The sequence below is a fragment of the Etheostoma cragini genome, chromosome 7, assembly GCF_013103735.1.
Source record: "Etheostoma cragini isolate CJK2018 chromosome 7, CSU_Ecrag_1.0, whole genome shotgun sequence".
Taxonomy (NCBI): Eukaryota; Metazoa; Chordata; class Actinopteri; order Perciformes; family Percidae; genus Etheostoma; species Etheostoma cragini.
Window position 1 is genome coordinate 22,869,927 of NC_048413.1, and position 20,605 is coordinate 22,890,531.

General features: G+C 40.7%; 2 protein-coding genes across 3 annotated transcripts in view; both read right to left on the reverse strand.

The window, feature by feature from the left end:
• LOC117947822 (V-set and transmembrane domain-containing protein 2-like protein) overlaps positions 1-15,459 on the reverse strand; it is a 41,825-nt gene extending 26,366 nt beyond the window's left edge. Inside the window, exon 1 of one of the 2 annotated variants that reach the window (XM_034877118.1) lies at positions 15,117-15,459. In XM_034877118.1, the coding sequence (XP_034733009.1) occupies positions 15,117-15,234 (118 nt within the window). In that variant the 5' untranslated portion in view covers positions 15,235-15,459. The remainder of the gene's footprint in view (positions 1-15,116) is intronic. The other variant, XM_034877117.1, reaches the window with a different exon arrangement.
• The window catches only part of ctnnbl1 (catenin, beta like 1), an 87,043-nt gene continuing 71,678 nt past the window's right edge, over positions 5,241-20,605 (reverse strand). The window contains exon 17 of the mRNA XM_034877113.1: positions 5,241-5,276. The gene's annotated coding sequence lies outside the window, so the exon portion shown is untranslated. The remainder of the gene's footprint in view (positions 5,277-20,605) is intronic.

Genomic DNA, 20,605 nt, shown 5'->3' on the forward strand with positions numbered 1-20,605 from the left:
CGCCCACCAGACGGTCTGCGGCGGCGGTTTTGCAAAGCGTGAATGCTCTGAAACACAAACAGTACACAGCAAACATGTATTGGTGTGTAATCATGGTTGCTAACGTTCATGTACTTTATATAGCGTATGGTAAATACTGACTGCTAAGCTGAACACATGCAAATGTTAGCTAACGTTACCAGGAAACTTAACTTACTCTTTTGTGTCGGCGAACAACCGTCATGTCGACGTCTGAACTCCGTCCGTATTCCCAAACTCCTGTTTTTTTTAAGCGGTGATTTTCGTCGCTTCCTTCAGCTTCTTTTGAAACAAAACATTTCTTATGGCTGCGGCAGGTAGTCTACGTGCTGTTGTGAGCCGCGCTGAAAATTACGTCATCACGCGTTGCTATAGTGACCAGCCATGCTGAGGCTTTACTCAATCTGCAATGGAAAACGGAAGCATAATGGGCCGAGGCGAGCCGAGGCGGGCCGAGGCGAGCCGAGGCAAGCTGTTACCAGCAGTGGAAAAACGCCATAAGGAAAGCTCATAGTGGGACTGGCTCTAGTGGCTGTAATTCTACACCAAGGCTGAGTTTTGGGACTTCAGATTTGGTATTAGGGGACCACTAAGGTTTATATGCAAGCATCCAAAGAGCACCATGTCATGGTACCTTTAACACAACCTTTTTTTAAACAACATTTGTGTGATGAACTAGTTGTACAAACTGAGAAGAGAGCTGCATCATTTTTCAAATAACTGCAGTTCAGAACAGCTCATTACTTTAAGAAATAAACATTAAACTAAAAAGCACATCAGGACTCCAGACAACAGTAGAAGCAGCTAACAGGGAAAAGAGACACCTGCCCTACTTTCCACAACTTACACAGCATCATAAGGTAAATCATATTTGATTAATCAGAGGTGAAAATACTGTTTGCCTGTAACAGGCGAGTGTCTGCCCTGCCTGTATCAACACTGGATCTTTTCATTTTCTCGGCGCCTGCCACAGTAGTGACACCTCGACCACATTATCACGTGTAGAAAGTGAGAAGAAAGAGAAAAGGAATGAAAGAGAGAGGAGAGTGAGCGAGACCAGTGAGACACAGACCAAAAAGACAGAAAAAAGGCAAAAAACAAATAGGGAGAATGACTTTGACAAAGCAGATTAAAAAAGAATAACAGGCGCAAATGTGTCACATCTAATAGGGACACGACGCATCAAGCCTCCTCTGAGACGCCGAGCTGTCACACAGGAACAACTCTATCTAAAAACAGAACCAGTGGCGTCTTTGCGTTGCTAATCAGAGCCGACGTTGGGAATACAACTCCTCGGTTCTAATCTATTTGCAGCGGTGACGCTAAGCTTCATTTGTGGGAGATTTCATTTGTGGAAGATTTCATTTCAGCGGCTGTGTTTGTCTTTCTGAAACTACTATTTGCTTGAGCTAATGAGCCTGACATCTTTTAAAGCTCAGGACAACAGCGACACATCAGACTTTATCAGGGGAGCAAAGTTGAATCTAGAGGGAATGACATGACAAATTAACTGTTTACATCAGAGTTAAATACCTAATGACAACTGCAACAAACCATGTCATCAGGATTAAAGTATTATGACATGGGTAACGTGGGAACTGGGAAAGTTATAATAAAATAAACTGTTTTGATCCTGTCCATTTGGACTTTACGGGTAACTAACAGGGGTAGAAAGACTGCAGGAATCAGATTAAGATGCAATAAAAAAGTGTCCATCTGCTGTTAATTACATTGCCAGAACTTCCTCCACAGCGCTGCAAAGGAGGGTCTGGGTCCACAAAACATTCTGGGATGGGAGAAAAACATGCTCCAGTTTACTGATGTTTCTTTAAACCTAAACAAATTTATTGGGCAGTGCTAAGTGGCGGATGGAGCAATGGTGTCTCTGCAAAATAGCCTTGGGAAGGAACTTGTTTTGGTGGAATGTGTGTACATTCAGAGGTTGTTTTAGTTGTCCAACAGAAAACTTAGATTGAACAGATAGTCTAGCTACGTAGTTGTCTGGTTTTACCATGCAGAGATCTGAGGAGCAGTTAAACATAGTCCTCAGAAATCTACCGCAGTTTTAAAAAGTTTTAAATTGTAGGGTAACGGAAATCCGGCCAAAATGACCCTAAGGAATTTCAGGCCACAACTGAACAATCCCGGAAATGAAACGTAATTGGTATACACTAGATGTTAAAAATCTTGTTTAAACCATATAATGCATACATACATTTACAGCTTAACAGTTAAATCTTGATACTGGAAACAGCAGTTTCAAGTTATGGTCCACTTGCACATTTGGAGGCTTGTCTAACAAACATTAACAAAAAAGTCATAGTGGTGTTCAGAATACTGGAAGTCACCTATAGTTCAATGAAAGTTGAGCAAACACTAGCTGCTGATGAAGACTGACTTGCCCAACCTCAACCATCTGGCGAGACTTTTGCTAATCTTGGGTGTCCATCCACACAACCAATTTTACACAATTTCTTTTAGTTAATTTGGCTAACCTGGAGGTTTGTTTAAAGTTGTGTGATTGATTAGATGTATGCAAGCTTGTTCCCCCTTATAACTTATTTTTAGGGTCACAAGAAATCACAGCAGACATTTTTACCTTCCACAGTAGGAAAAGCACAAGTAGACTCTGTGCACATCCACTTTTATGAGCCAGCTGAGCTGACAATTTAGGGAGACTTTATCTGGGCCTGCACAACACTATAGCAGCTTATTAAATTATTTTATTTAATGGCACACTTAGGAATGTCCGGGTAGGATTCTTCAGGCCCCCATGGTGTAAGGTAAAAGATGATGATGTCAATATTTTATGGTATATTAGACTTGTGTTGTAATGTGCAATGGCTCTACTGAAGCTACAGAGGCTGTTGGAGGATGTTGCTAATGCAGCAACAGGAGGACAAATATGATTTCATCTGGCCTATGATGACATTTGAGATCCTGAAGACATTTAACTGAAAATATACTGGAAAGAAAGCAAAATGGCCACTGCAGTAGAACTGCACTGAAAACAAGCAAAGCCAAGAATCCTGGGAGAGGAAATGAGAAAATGTCTGAGTTTAAATGTACTGCTGGGTAAATCCTCCCTCCAGTCAAAAGGTGATTTGATATGCAACATATACTCATCACTAATCCCTTGTCTGGAGTTATAGCTTCAGCACTGAGCGGTTTCATGGTTAAAGCATCCCTCTAGTAGCATTACAGCTGGATGCGCAGCCTGCTCTCATGACTGATACCATGTCATGTTTAGGGCTATGTAGCTCCAATATTGAGCTGCGTTCTCTCCAGTCAAACCATTCCTCTTTAAGCAGCACAGCCAGCTGCACACAGAAATCCACCCGGGGGACAGTTAAGCACAGCTGTGAGCAACCTCATCCACAGCCTCTCTCCCAAATGTCCTGAGCATGTCTCAGCTATGAAATGTCTGGGAGTCCCTTCTGCATTAAGGCGCTTTGCTGCTCACTTTCTGTGGCACCAACTGTCAGTGTCCTGCAGAGGCCTGGTATGGAACATTGAGGACAATATGCTTATTCACTTTCTTGCTGCAGGGCCTTAAGGTGCTGACACACCAACCCGATTATCGGCCGTTGGACAGTCCGGCGAGGTCAGTGACTCAAGTCTCTTTGTGTGTTCATTGCCGTCATCAGAGCAGCCGTTGGCCTTCAATTGGGCCGATTTGACTCAATGACCAATCTGATTGGTGGAGTGCTAACCCGGAAATGACGAGTGGCATGAGAGTGACAAACCTCTCAAAATCTGATGAAAATCTTATAAACTGACCTTCGTCAATCTGAAATAAAGACAGATTCAGAAACTGCATGGTCTATTCCTTGCTTAAAATGTTTTCATAACTGTTTCTGTAAAATATCAGATCATATTCCAAAGGAGCCGTTATGACGGTCTGGCTTTAAAATTCCGGAGAAGGCAGACCCACGTGACGCGTTTGTCCAATCAGCTGCCGGTTTTAATTTTTTGAGCAACAATACAGAGCACCGCCTGCTGTTATGGAGCTGTATCAAGTCAGTTTTTGGACCACCTCGGGGAGACTGGTCAGTCCAACTGCCTTTTCTGCCGAAGGTCGGCCGTCGAGTTGGTGTGTAAGAGCCTTTAGATGAGAATATTGATACCACTCTTAGGCAATTAGCTTAGCTTAGCATAAAAGCTGGAGCAGGGGAAACCACTAACCTGGCTTACAGCACCTCTAAAGCTCAATAATTATATAAACCACCTTTCAGATTTATGTAGTTTGGTGCGAGCCAGGCTACCTGTTTCCACCTTTTTTCAGTCTTTATGCTAAACTAGAATAACAACGCCCTGTATCCAGCTGCCTTCTAAATGTTCACGACTCAAAAGTGGTATGGATTTTCTCATATAACTCCAATAGGTTTAATTCTCCAAATGTCAAAGTCTTAACTCTTGTACAAATTCAATACACTAATGTGATACCAGAGTTGAATATAAATTCATTCATAGAGAAGAAATAAACATAAAGACAGCACACAGAAAAAAGGGTTGTTCTTTCCTTCAGATTCTTTTGGGTTGAGAAATGTATACATTCACATTTTAGTGATCAAGCCAACACTATTGTATTACAGATATTAGAGGTGGAAGCATTAGTCTATTGAAAGAAACAATGTTAAAAGTTGTTTATCAAGAATAAATACCTTTTTCAAACATCAACTGGTTTCAGCTTCTCAAATGTGAAGATGAACTGCCTTTCGCTGTGTTATTTCTTTGTAACTTGACCTTAGACCTTTCACCTTGGACCCTGGGAATCGGTAATCAACATTTTATTTCTTAACATTAAATTAAATAAAATACAGAGGTTACAAACTTAATTATGATCAATACTTTAAAACTCTGAAGTACTGAAGGACATTCAATAAATACAACAGAGTCTAACCAGCAGGATTCAGTGTCTATCTGGACTACAGCTGTCATCTGCAGTGCAGCCAACCATTACAAACCAGACCATTTACTTGTACGCTGTTCTACTGCATCAAGCTGAGTGTAAGGGTATAAGCGTGTGCATATGAGAGTGTTTACATGTTTCATTCCACACTGCAGACAGGCATCAAGCTATTCAACTCAGCAGACCTTTGTAAATACCATGCAGGGCCTTAAAGATGGCCAGGGGCCTATTAGCTAGACATGAAAGACAGAATATGTGAATCTCTGGCAGCCGGCTAAAGGAGGGAAAAAGCGTTATTGGATTCAAGCAATGTGCGCCTGTCAGTGTGTGTGTGTGTGTGTGTCTGTGTGTGTGTGTGAAACTTATACTGATACTTTGAACAACCACACATGTGCAGTTTGTTTGACTGGAGTTGGGTAATTACGGAACCAACCAGGAGATGTAGAGTCATTCACAGGCTACAATCGCACACAAATACACACACTGTCTGTGTCCACATATATACACACCCACTGTGTAGCAAAGAGAATCTCCACGGCAGTGTAATTAGGTCTGGTCACTGCAGAGGACTTGTAATGGATAACCATGTCTGAAAATGCCCGGGGCAGCACACACAATTTGCGTGTGTTTGTGTGCTCTTTACATGGTAGGGCTATAAAAATGGCGAAAACATTGCTTTGTTGTAAATTTGTTTGTTATGCTGGATTATGTGTGAAGCAGAACCTAATGAGTTTGAAGCCCTGTGCCTTCACATGTGGGTACTGGGTAAAACCAGAAGCGTCTGTGTCAGACATTTCTTTTTAAAATAGTACACTTTAAAGATATTCGGCCCTTACATATATTCAAGGAACTATAAAAGCTCTCAGCTTTTATAGTCCAAGCACTTACGGCAGATGTTCAGGGCCTTAGTTAAGGAAATATACGGCCAACATACGGTGTAGGCGCATAACAATTAAAAGGAATTGGCATTCTCATACAGAAAATGTATACTTATTCTGTTGTTGTCTACATTGCTTGCTACACTGCATCCTTAAACTCACAGTTATGTGTGAGATTTTGGTTGTCTTGCTCTTCCACAAATAGGCTACAGTATGCTCCAAAACAGGAGTTCTCTATAATTTCAAATGTCAACACAAATGCAAAACAAATATATATTTTTCTTTTTATTAGAATATTTTGTCAGATGGAGGGGTGCACTGTGGCATAGATGGGTGGGTACGTGTGGGGGGCACCCCTTAAAGTTCTATGGGGCTGGGCTGATTGGTGGGCCTAACTTCTTTCTTCCATATCAGCCACATGAAAGGCAGTGTGTAAACCCAACACATTAAAGCAGTCTTCAAAGTGTGTTTCCCCCAGATGCTTGAAGTCAGGGGATGCTGCCTGCTGATTATGTGATGGGTTGATTTCAAAGGACTGACACTGGGCCATACCGTCAGTGCTTATAGAACGGTGGGATACTTTGGAGCATGAGGTCCTTGAGAGACAGTAGGCAGGACAGAGGCCGGGTGTTGAAAAGTAATCACATCATCCGCGATCACAGTGATCACATCAGCAACCAATCATTTGAAAATAGAAGTTAAAAAATATTTTATACAAAATAATTTAATTTAAACTGTCCCTAGCCCATTAAGATCTCTGATAGAATTAGCCTCCGTAGCCATGTCCCTATCCATCACTTTATATTCAATGTAGGATACAGCTTTTTTTCCTCAATGTGATGAAATACCTTAATTGCTCAGTTACAATATTAACTGGAACAGTTAAGGTCAGTTTAGCCTGTCAATGTTTAAGCACATTTTGCAGTTTACAATGACAACCATGGCAGATTTCCCACTCCAGATTCCTAGTAATGTTTTAATCAATGACTCCTTTTTGGATTGGCAAATTGACAGGTGTTATATCTTACTTTGTGCAGAGTAGACTTGGATGATTGCTTTTTTACTAATCTAAGCCGTATTTGAATAAAAACTTCACTGAAATTGACTGACAAGCAGCTTTGAAATTACATTGGTGTAATAAATGTGAGAAAAAAGCACTCATTGCAGTGTGTGCTTGATTCTGTTAAATGCAACAAATACACACAAATATGTACTGGATTTTATTCATGATTAATTTACATTTCTCAGACTCCCTTTTGAGTACTGAGGCACTGCGTGATGCCAAGCAGCCATACGGTACCAGGATGTGCTACAACTACAGGCTATAGCACCATCCTGCAGATAAACACAGTTTCTGAATATGAGTCAGATTAATAGATAGAGATAATCTTTGGCATGGTAAGCAGAAAAAAAGAATAACCAATGTTAAACCAACAGACCTTAGCTTTTGATACAGCTGCATAGTTTGATGAAAAGTCTGAGTTGGAGAGACTCTCCATGGAACAATGATACTTCACTAAATTTTGTGGCAGCCTGCTGGAGACTGGGGAGCTCTCTCAAGCTGAAAATGACTGATCCTGGACCACGAATACATCCCGTCCCCGTCTCCACCTGCCTCCCTCAGTGAGACTGCCAACAGATGAATCCTGCCAAGTGCCTCCCCAAGAGAAATGTATGTGTGTCTCTTTAAATCTGAGTCTTTGTGTGTGTATGTATGTATGTATGTGTGTGTGTGTGTGTCCACTTTGATGGCAGCGTTGGCAGTAATGTGTCTAATGGAAGATAAGCAACACTCACTCAGACAAGTCTTCACAGCCAAGCACTTCCTCCAACATCATCATGCTGAGTGCAGTCGAGGGAATACTCTCTCCCCCTCCATCTCTTTGAGCACACACACAAACACGCACACACACACACAAACACGCGCGCACAGACACCTACACACACACACACACACACACACACACACACACAGGTGTACACCCATGCAAAACACACGCACACGGAACACGAGAGAGTGACTGTTTGGATCATCTGTCTCAAAGCTGCCTTTATCATCTCACACACGCAAAGTCTGCAGCGCCTGACACACACTTGCACACACACACACACCAGTAGCGGGTTGGATGATGAGTCCCGGAGATGAGTTTTAGTCACGGAGGGACACCTCAGAGAAAGTGCAGCTTTGGATCGTTGTGCTCAAAGCTGACCACAATTATTTCTGCTCCAAAGTACACCCACACACACGCACGCACACACGCTTTGCAAGTGATTGAAGGACAAGTGCAGAAGGCACATAGACATAGGGAGAGTCCTTGACTGCTGCCTGCCCCCCGCAGCTTGTTTGTGCCAATTTTGAAGAAAGCGTTCTGATCGAAGGGGAAAGAAGAGGAGAGGATTCATGGTTAATTTTACACATAACCCAGCGAGCAGTTACAGGCGAGGGAAGGAATGAGGAGGCCAGAATGTTAGAGGACACCAAAGTACCACGTCCACATTGTCAAGCAATGAGTTCAATTGCCATGCAGATCAGACCTAGAGGTCTAGAAGGAGTTCGAAAAAGTTGTTTTTTGGTAAATCGCGATTTTTAGCGCATAAAAGTCTGGGCGGAAATGAGCATGGCCTATATGATAAGATTCCGTTGGATCCAGGAAACGTGTGGATTAAGGGTTTTTAGATTTATGGTTTTGGAGTTATAGGGCCAAACGTGTTTTTTCTGCTTTAGCACCACCTAGCAATGGAAGTGGGTCAATTGTTACCCCTGAGGTCTTTACAGAGTTTTGGACCAGTGCTGAAAATGGCACACCGCCACCATGTACGGTTTAGGCTGTAGCGTAAGTTTTACAAGGAGAAGAATAATGGAGGAGGAGGAAAATCCTTAGAAAAACAATAAGGTTCCACAGCCCTCCTGTGTGTAGCGCGTAGCTTTGCTACCTGGGTACTCAGAATCCTTACTTGTATCAGCAAATGGTGGAGAGACGCAAAATCAACACATATATATATATAATATGAAAGTGTCATGGATTATTACTTTGCGTACACTTTGCACATAAAGGGATATGAAGACAAAGCTAGGAGACGCGTATAAGATCGATTTTTAAGTCCCAGCTGTGCGGCGGTATGGCGCAGCTACAGTAATAATTCCTCTCCTCTCTGTAGTTAATCTCAGGCTGCCCTCCAGCGCTTGTCTTCTCAGTGAGGAGTATATACTGAGGTCAGGACCTAAATACATTGTCTTTACCTACCGCTGAGTGCCAACAAGCTTTAAAACTGTCAGCCCGTCGCTCACCTCTGCTTCCTCACACTTTGTGTTTGTTCCGACACTTCCCCCCTATTAGGCTACTGCAGGCTTCTGTCTCCTTCTGTTTACAGACAGCAGCAGATATGTCTTACTGTAAGTCTGAATTAAATTTAAGCTATTGGAAAGAATATCAAGGCAAACTGGGCATCAATTGACTTTGCCCAAAACAATTATATAGGTAAAGATATACAGTATACTCTATACGTGTGGTGCTTAGTCTCTAAATTGTGAGAAAATAGGGAAACATGCTCGTACCAGCTTCCCACAACCCAATGTGTAAGTGTTTTGTACGACCAACAATCCAAAAACAAAAGATATTCAACTTACAATGCTATTAAACACCAGCATAATCAGCAAATGCCCAACATTTTTGCTTGATAAATAACTTTTACTACTAAATTATTGTGATATTGCTGAAAATATTTGTCAAGCAGTTGCCTAAATGTGACATCAACACATTTTCATTTTAAAACACAAGCAAGGCTGTTTCTATATTTTAGACTGGTGTTACTTCTAAACTTGTGTGAGAATTGAGTGAGGATGTAATGCAGATTCAAGTTTTATCAGATTATTAGCAGGTCAAGGAGCTATAGCTTCTTCCTGAAGCTATGTCTGGTATTGGCTACAGATAACGAGGCTGGTGGCTAGCTGCAGGTGACTTTGGAAAAATCAGATTGAGGTTTTGCTTAAATATTGAAAAAGGCAATGTATTCTGTCTTGTTCTAACCAATCAGTGAAAGATCTGTCCTTCTATTATCATTCTTTGATTGATTGATTCATTCATTTCTGGATCAGGACGATAAAAACAGTAATCAAGCTGAAGTAAAATACTTATTTCCAGCACGGTCCTTAATTAACAGTTAATTAAACAATTTTTGTGAGTATATAAAAAAGACATTTAAAACACAGTGTAACATTTGTGGAAATGCATTTGTTAAATGGACTACTTTTATATCTGCATGACAAATATGTATGCTGAATATATAGCCTGAAATCTTAACCCTACTGTTGTCCTTGGGTCAAATTTGGCCCACTTTCAAAAAGTTTCTATATCAGAAATTTGGGTTTCTTTTAAACAAATTGTCAAAAAAAAACAAAAAACAACGAGGATGGTTCCCTACAACACTTGTAACCAGTAAAAAAAAACTCAATCAGTACACTACTTTTATTATATTTGGTTTAAATCAACTTTATAACATTGGGGGAGAAAAATGATAAAAGAACGCTAAAAAAAGTGGAAAACAATGTCAGAAAAAGCACCAAAAATGTGGGACAAAAACAACAAAACGTCAAAAAGCGCAGAAAATATATTGATAATAACATCAGAAAAAATCACAAAAACCTCGGGAACGTGACGAAAATGTTGAGAAAAGACAACCGAATAGTTTTAATTTTAAATTCCTACCCAGAAAAACAAAAGTCGCATGGTCAATGGGAACACAACTCAAGGGTTAATTTATTACTGTCTCTTCTTGAAGGAACAACAAGTAAGGTTATAATGTATAAGATATTACATTTATAGCGTAGTTATTATAAGAAGCCGTACATGTATTCTTTTAGGTAGGCTGATTTATATAACGTATTCAACAAATTGACTCATCAAATGCATTTGTTTACTGCTGTGACCGAAATAACACAGTGCATCTTGGATCTGTGCCCATATTAGATAATGTAGAAAACAGGGTTGCAAAAGTAATGAAAACCACAAAAAACTCATCATCAGCGCATGTGATTTAGATTTTTGTCATAACAGTTGTTTTTCCTTACCTATAAACCGCCGTCAGAACTGAAGTGGGAGTGAGTGCGAGGCGAGGAGCAGACATTTGGTGTCTAATTCTGCACAAGACTCGAGTAAACCCCACAAGCTGCTGCTGACAGTTTGCCAGTGATACTGCATTGGCCACTGTTAAATCTTTAATAGTCTAACAGTAATGTGATGTCATTGCCTCAGTGTTCCAGTTTGCTTTTAGCTGAAGCTATATTCCTCTCACTGCATTTATTATACAACACACACACACATTTATTATACATCTGTGCCAGGCGTGGGTTTATACTCACACATCCATCCAATGTTTTCCTCTCAAACAATGCCATAGAGGAGCAGCCATGCCTGAAGCCTTTTAAGGTAGTGCAGCAGCCATAAATTCACTGAATGGGAAATGAGACACTTGTTGAATTGGAAAGGATGTTTCAAATCCAATCAAATAACGGGTGTCAGAATGGGCCTGACTTCTCTGAGGATGGTGGTCAAAACAGGGTGAAGATATAAAACTGAAAGGCTAACAGGCACAGATATCTTAGTTTAATCCAGTTCCTAGAGCCAAACATGCATTTAAATTGTTCAAAAACACATTTTAATTTAGATTCCATATTGTTTGGGGTGTGATGGAAGTTGAAAAAATTACTAAAAGGGAAAGATCTGGCATTGTTAGACTGGAACTGTCAACAAGAAAACTGTTATCCATATGTGTGTTAGCATTGCCCCTGTTGTCTCATTACATTCGTTTTTTTCCTTTGTAAAGTTTAAGCATCTTATTGGCCCAACGGCTGATTCATTAACGCAATTGATTGGCTGGAATAATCATCTTGCTGGATAATAATGCACTAATTAGGAGTTAATTTAAAAATATCAATGACTAAAGCACCAAGCAAAGATTTCCAAAGTTTTTTCTTTTATTTCTTTTTCCTCACTGTTCTTTGGTCCAGCTGGTGGAGTGTCAGTGGGAAGGTATAAGGATGAATTATGACCTCCCGCAGGGCTCAGAAACCACCAATACAAGCCAAACATCCAGTATATCCTCAGAAAAGCAAATGAAGGCTTCTGTTTAGTTGACCCTATACTCTTGCTATTCTTTTGACATTACTCACTGTGGAGAACCCCCGCCGTGAACGCGTCTTCATCCCTGAACATCTCACCATTCCCACCCTGCAAATTATCATACCTGCAATTCATCTGGCAATCCTATTAGAATGAATTCTATTCTTCTGCTTTATGCACTGTGTTTGGAAAATTGTACTAATTACTGCATTACAGGGCCACTAAATTTCAACAAGGATATACAGTACATGAATCTGCCTTCTTCTTTTCTTTCATTCTACCCTCGGGGTGGCAAAAAAAAAAACAAGTGAATCTCACACACATTTCCATAAAAATCCCACACTTTTAAAAAGAAATCTTCCTGCAAGCACATTATTCAGTTTGAAATTTTGCTGATGCGTTATGTTATGGATGTCACGTTTGGGAGTGTTTGTGTAGTGTTTCCTGTTTTATTTTGTAGTAGTCTGTTTTTTTCCCCTTGTCGTGTCTTGTTTTCCTTCCTGCCTTTGTGATTGTCTGTCCAGCCGTGATGTGTTACACCTGTTCCTTTCCCTTGTTAACCTTGTGGGATTATTGTGTGCGGTTTCTGTTCTGTCGTGGATTCTGTTTTGTCGTGCCGTGCATCTCTTGCCTGGTTTGGTGTGGACTTGTGGTTCCACTTTGTTCCATGGTTCTGGTTTTTGTATCATATGTATTTTTGGGATATCTTGCCTGTTTTTCGAGGACTCTTTCTATTATTACGTTTTTTGAACACTACTATTCTCTGTCTTCACTGCATTTGCATCCCAGCTTCACTTCCCTGTGACGATGGATGCGCCAACCTGCCACAAGATATTACTCAAATTGCTCCGATCGACAAGAAAAGAAAAAATACTAAATATCTGAAACAGGACATCGGTACTTATACAACACACATCACGCTCAGGTATACAAACCTGGCTACTCTGTTATGTTTTATACCAAGCAATAGCAAAGAGACAAAAGATTTAATGGCTGAATGGCTAATGGTAGGAGTGCAGCTGTCAGAACATCTAACCAGTGGTTTCAAATCGCAAGTCCTGGACCAGTTCTTAGACAAATCATTCAACACTGTAAGACCTCTAATAGTACAGCCTAAAGACAGGACCCCCTCACCCCCTCCCCCCCAGAGAGCGCGATTGGAGTCGGATATGACATCAAATGTGAAAGCTGTGAGGAACATTACATGGATGATATGGCCAAGATTTAAAGAGAACGAATGAACACTGGAAACCGACATCACCTGACTAAAACTGGTCAGAGCATCAACTGGGAAAGAATCAAAGATCAACGACCAGGAGTCAGTGGACGGACAGGTAAAGGAGGACACCAAAAACCATCTTAAACTGGTTACTATCCCGCCCCGTACTGTATAAGACCAGCTGTGACCAGAGTTCTACACTAATGTTACCTGATGACAAGTAAACACACTCCATCCACTGTCAAAGACCATGAAATGTGGTAAAAACAAGTCAGTGGGGTTTGAGTTAAAGAATAAATCTACTACCCGATTGTGTACTAGATACATGCTGTATGTATGTACGTATGTATGTATGTATGTATATAAAAAAATGACAGTTTCACTTACTTCTTGCTGCCTGAAGTTTGTACCTTCAGGGTTGAAAGCTCTTAATTGTATGTCGCTTTGGATAAAAGCATCAGCTAAATGCCATGTAATGTAAGTCATTTTTTTAGAATACGCTTTTTTTGCTTTCTGTCCAAGAGTTGGATAAGAAGATCAATGCCACTCATGTGTGTCCATTAAAATGAAGATAGAGCTGGTTATATTGGAATGAGTTGGCTAAAATAAAGCTGATTAAAATGCGATCCTTTCTTAACTAAAATATTTTGTCCACCTCAACTGCTAGTGTTGCAATACGCTGCTCTCCTTAACATGTAGGTTAATAATAGTATCAGATCAGACTCGGTATCAACACACTCCCATATGACAGGACTCGGAACAAGGGAAAAAAATCTGGATCCTAACATCCGTACTGGCAGCTTTTAAGGAATGCCGCGACGATACACTTGCTCAGTGCTGCTTACAAAACCGATCAGATCTCAACTTACTCTTCTTAAGTTTTAACTAACCACATTCCAGGGGTGCAGAGTGCATACATGATCATATCCAAAGAGATTATTTGATTTATTATTTTTCTGCAAGTCGTTGTCTCTTTTAAATGAAAAAGGACGCTCATCGTGTTGTAACCACGCTTTGAAATTTGATGCAATTCAAGTATCTCTTTAGATGCAAATGTTGCAGTGCAGCTTAGTTTGTTGTCATGCACACTGAATCATGGGTGTCTGGGTCCCGGGTTAAAGTGCTGGGAAGCAACTGATCATAGAGGGCATCTACAGAAGTAAGAAAAGTTGGTAATGGATCTACTGTAAGACTCTGTGCCTCAAGGGCACTGAGGCATACAGACTTGTCGGCCATCCCCTCCTCCTTTCTTCCTTTTTCAATCTACACCGACATCGTGCTGCCAGCACATCTGCCAAGCCGGCGGCGTGACACCTGTGGAGATTGCCTGGCCGAGCCAAAGTTACTGAAACAAACCGTGACACTGTGTGTTAGTATGACGTAACACCGGAGGCCATTTAGGGAAGCTCCTGGTGAGAGAGAAAGAGGCAGATCTGAGGGAGGGTTGTTGAGTATAGATTTTACAGGGTATACTAAAAGAGAAAATTAAATTCCATCTAGCAGCTGACATCACCTCTGCTCCATCAGGAGAGAGACACACTGGTGGAGAGCTGCAGAGCCTCACCACAGACTGTTACACCACTTTATATCAACAACCACAATGCTTACACTTATTAGAGAGGGCTGCTACATTCATAAGTATTCAACCTACCGAACGACTGCAAATGGTCTGAGCATCCCGATTCAAACAGCACTACCAACCTTGCTGGTACTAATAAGATGGATAGGCATGCACTGACTGAATAACAGGTTGACTAATTCATTGTACAGAGCTAAACTATTGGGTAGACTTACACACACAATCAAAGAAAACACACATTTGCATTAGTTGGAATATTATCAGCATCGATCAGACTCTCAGCCTGTGGGCTGCTCTTTGTTTAATGCGCAGATGGCATCACCTATGCCGTCCTCTCCGCGGCCCTTGTGATTTCCGCTCAGAAAAGAAAACGAATTAACGGACCACCTACCGTTCCCGGAGATGTGGTTCTCCACCACGGCGTGTCCAGCTTGCGTTGCTGAGACACTAAGTTGCATGTAGAGTCCCATGTAATGTAAACTCCCCAGCAGCACTCTGAACGCTCCCATTTCTCTTCGGTTTTTATCTGCTCTCCTTTACCCTCTTTGACTTTTTTCACATCGGGTGGAGTGCACCTCGAAAAAGATGTCTGTTTGCTCTTCTTTGTTTTTTAATCCAGGTGACTTGCTGAAGTCAGTAGGATAACTGTGCGCAGAATGAAGAAACGAAGAAGCCGCTGCAGCCTGTCTGTACGCCAGCAGACTGACTGAGGCTGTGCTGCCGTTCAGTCGGCTCTACATGAGGCGGAGGGACTCCCCCCCCCCCCCCAACGGGAAGTGCCACGGCTTGCAGTGGGGGATAATAGTTATGAGAGGAGGGATATTAGAAAACATCTTGAGTAACCTTAAACTTTACGACGCGTTAATGTTCCGTCAGATAGAAAATTAATACATTTTATGAAGCGACGGGAGACAACTAAAAGAGTCAAAGCCCTTCCATGTTAGTATTTTATGTTTTATTCATTTTATTCATATTCCATTGAAGTGCTCCAACATTCGCTTTGACAAAGTGACAGGGTGGGTAAAAAGCCTGCTTCCCAAAGTGGCATGCGTCTCAGTGACCACAGGTAGTATTTATTATGTATTTATTTATGTATTCCAGGATTAATTAATGAATTAATCAATGATTTATGAAATTTCTTGAAGTAAAGATAAAAAAATAAAGTAAAAAAAATCCCCCAAAAATCGACAACTGCTCCTGGTAGCAGCCGAAAGGGTTTTGTTTTGTTCAAATGCCCTGACACTTTTTTTTTCTCGATCTGTGTTTTTTTCTGAGAGAAATGGGATCTTAAATGAACACTATTTTCTGACAAGGTTAGAACAAAATAGTTACCAAAAAGCCAAGTTTTTCTAAGGCTTGAAAAAAGAAAAATAGCCCACTGATCATAGTCTATTTTGGCTATTTTATGCTTTTCTATCACGTCAGGATTTCACCACCAGCTTTTGATGGGGGTTTATTTGTCACGGCCCATAGTTAGAATCATTTTTTCACTTGTGTTTAGTAAGCATAGCCTGTAATCCTAGATTGCTATTCATAGTCGAGTGTTAGGACCACAGCTAAGAGATCTCTTACTGTAACAAGCTCCAGCATCCTAGAGGCTCGGTGTGATGCTGTCCATGGTGCTGAAATGCAGTCACTTACTGAACAGTAGAAGATAAAAGATCCCGCTGACAAGCTGCACTACGACATGGGCTATTGGACTTTATGGAACAGCATGTAATTGCTTGTGTAATCGTCATTGATCTTAAGGTCTTTTTCCACAACACAGCAGCACATCCGGGGGGTATTTTGTCCACCTTAATAGGCAGAGTGATATACCGTCTGTGTGTTCTATTTATTTCATGGACACAACTCAGAGAAAGCCTTCTTATTACTGTAGCTAACCAGATATCTCCATCTACTCCTTTAAACATGTCAAACATGGGGTCTTGGGTCTATGACGAGACACAAATATCTCCATGAACTCCAAGATTGGTTTGTTTTGTCTGAGAAATATGGGGCTGTGTATAAATTAATTTCTATTGTGTTGATGAAACATGTGTTTTCTCTTTATGTGTTTGTTTGTGTGTGGGTAGGTTACATTTTAATTAAGGTCAGAACTATAATATGACAATTCTGTAGTAATTAAAACTAGTTAAACAATCTGTTTCACATTTAGATGCTGTTATTTTACAGTTATCACACTGTGAACCAAACTCTACTTCACATAGGGGACAGTTGTAATATTAAGTTGTCACTCATTGTGTCTTTAACTTCAAGCTATCCAGACCCCAAGAGAGCAAACGCTGTTGCTTTGCCTCTAGGTTTAGATCAGTATGCACTGTTTTGTTTTTCTTCCATAAAACGCATTTTCCCCTTTAAAAAAATAAAAATGGAACATTTGTCGAACACAAAAATCATTTGTAATTGGGCATTATCATCATTAGTTTTTCTTCTTTTTTTTCATTATAGTAATTTTGGACCATTGAACACAAACATTAGCATGTGCATGACAAACCTGCAGGTCCATTATCATTCATCTAGAGCTCTCTGGCCCTTCAAATACAGTACATACGGCACCGATCTTTACCATTTTTCCACAGCCTGCCTGATCCCCTTAAATATTTTGATAAAGGCATGTTTCACCTCACAGGGTCTTTTCTTTGAAGAAAAAAACCCAGGTTGATAAACAAACCTTGTGGATTTTGAACAGAGCCAGGAACCTGACTGTAACCCATATCTGAATTTCTTCAAAATTATTGGATTACCTAAGTCTGATTACTCGACTCCAATTACCCTCTTTAATAAAAGCCATTATCTCAGACATTCATGTGTTTTTTTCAGTCCAAGACAGAACCTTCCATAAAAGGATGAAGAAGAAAATTGCACAACTGTTCCCACAACTTTACAAAATAGGGAACATTACACAGAGGAGCAGGAAAAAAAGACAAGATGCTTGATATTTTGATTCTGTTGTGGGCTGCTATGCTTTCACAATGACAGTCTACCTGTGGGTGTCATTAGGCCCTATTTACTGGGGGAGTGTGGTTTAGTAATATTTTGCTAGGCCCAAATAAACCCATCATAAGAAATGAACGTTTTTTTGCAATGTCCAATAATGTGTGGGAAGTGAGAGTGGCAAATTTGGTGGAAATAAGTTATCCAGTTGGACAGACAGTTGGACTATGCAGCAGCTTTGTTTTGAGCCAATGAGGTTGAATGATTTGCTTTATGTGTGTGAACTTGTAGAATTGTGTAACTGCAAGGCAGGGTTGATGATGTTGAGGAACAAAGGAAAATCCTTAATCCGTTTCAGCTGTTACAATCTACTTTCTGTATGAGCATGTTCATGGCTGATTATGTAGGCTGAAAGTCTTCTGCTTGAGTTTAGCACTATGATCTCACTTGGTAGTGGATACTGGTGGATTTCCCTCGTCTTGTGGTGGGGGGGTGCTTCAGTGACTTTACCTTCTTGAGGTTTTTCCCCCTTTTTAGTTTTTGCCATATGGTCTTCTTGTTAGGTTTACCTCACTTTCACTGAGGGTAAAAAGGCCCAGCTTTCATAACAGCACAAATCCAAAACCAAATAATTTAATTGCAATGGACTTAACAGTGTTGATCTAACAGGGAACAGAGATCTGGGGAGGATAAAATGAAGGAAGCTTCGACAGTAACTTACAAATGAAAATGTTATTGTTGAGCTTTGGGTGCTGTATGCCTGTACACACCAACGCATAAAGTTGCAATGCCCCTGTTCTACACTCTTTATTAATCACTGTGCTTAATCTCAATAACAGAATACCTTCTCCTCTCAGTCCCTACTAAAAGAGAGGAGCCCAAACCCCCAGCGGTGCACAGTGTTTGCACTCAGTCATTCGGAAAATACAATTATTCTCCTTCCCCTCGGCTGTGAAATTGCTGTACGACCGCTGTTAAACACGCCACAGTCATAATCACTGATAAGAGATGCATGTGGCCAGGTCTCCTCTGCCAATATAATATGCAAACGACGCCCTGCCGTTCTACCCATCTTGTTACTGAGCAATGTTAGAGTTCACAAAGACACTTAAGAAAGGCAAATAATCCAAAAGCTGTGAAATGCCTCCGTTCCCTCTCGATAATGCTGCTTTCTGCCAGGATTATGGTCAAGGACCCAGGGAGGGCTTGGCACACTAAATGATTAATAATACAGAAACATACTATAGACAAGACACTTATAAAAATAGATACAGTGTCTGGTTGCATATGTTAGACAAGTCAAATTGGCTGACAACACCACATTGGTAGGACTCATCTCAAAGGGGGACAAGGCAGCCTACAGAGAGGAGGTCCTAAACTTGGCAGCCTGGTGCTCAGAGAACAACCTGGCTCTGAACACGAATAAAAACCAGGAGTTCATTGTCGACTTCAGGAAGAACAGCACCAACCTAGCCCCCCCTGTGCATCAACGGCGAGTGTGTGGAGAGAGTCCACACCTTCCGGTTTCTCAACGTCCTTATCTCCGCTGACATCACCTGGACACACAACATCACAGCGGTCATCAAGAAGGCCCAGCAGCGGCTACACTTCCTGAGGGTCCTCAGGAAGCACAATCTGGACTCCAACCTGCTGCTGACCTTCTACCGCTCGTCCATCGAGAGCCTGCTGACCTACTGCATCACAGTATGGTACGGCAGCTGCACCGTGGCAGACGGGGAGAGGCTGCAGAGAGTTGTAAGGTCATCAAAAAAGATCATAGGCTCCCCGCTCCCCTCCCTGATGGATATCTACACCTCCCGCTGCCTCAGCAGAGCGGAACACATCATCAAGGACAGCTCCCACCCTGGCTCTGATCTGTTTGACCTGTGACTCAAAAACAGTTTCTTCCCAAAAGCCATAACCACTCTGAAGTCACACATGCACTGACTTCACTTCACAGCCTACCCCCCAACCCCTGGCAATCTTCCCACCTACTGTGCAATACCAATATATAATACCTAAAAGGACTATGGAATTCCGTGCAATTTCATTACAGTGCAATATTTAATATTTTACCATTTACCATTTAATTTTATCACAGTGTAATATTGTATTATCTAATACTTAACCATTTCATCTCCTTACAGTGCAATATTTAATAATTTAATCTCATTACTGAGCAATATTTAATGCTCAGGACGTTTTATTCACCAATAACTATATTACTTGCATAATGTGTATACAAACCCTTTATCTTTCTTACTATTTTATTTATATATATATATATATATATATATATATATATATATATATATATATATATATATATATATATATATATATAAATACACATACTTGCTGTCAGGAACTGTCCAGGAACTGTGCACCATGTTCCCCCCCCCTCTTTTCTTCTGCCCTACTTATATTTAATATTTTTTATATATATTGTGTTGACAGGAGTTGCTTCAATCTCGATGTTCCTGTGGTGTGGTCATGTGGTATTTTGTTTTATGTGAAGCACTTTGGGTTTATATGTAATATATATATATATATATAACTATATAAATAAAATTTACATTGACAAACATTTGCTCAGTGTAACATTTCATTCTTTCTTCTTTGAGATCATATAGTCCAGACATAGCAAACACCCCCATTTGAGGGGCCAGTGACCGCCTACTTCAATAGCAGAACATAAGTTTTGATGTTCAAGCTGGCTGGATGATACTCTGATAAAACAAACAGATATTTAGATACATTTTTTCCCTAATGTACAATTGCTCTGACACTACTATAGACTACTGAAATGACAAGATTTGTAAAAGACTAAAATTAGTGGGTTTGTGAGTTTAAGGGGGTCTGCTTTTCACTACAAGTCTCTCTCACACGCATGCACATACAAAATTGGGAATGTTTATTTGTTCCTAAGCATAACGACAGCAA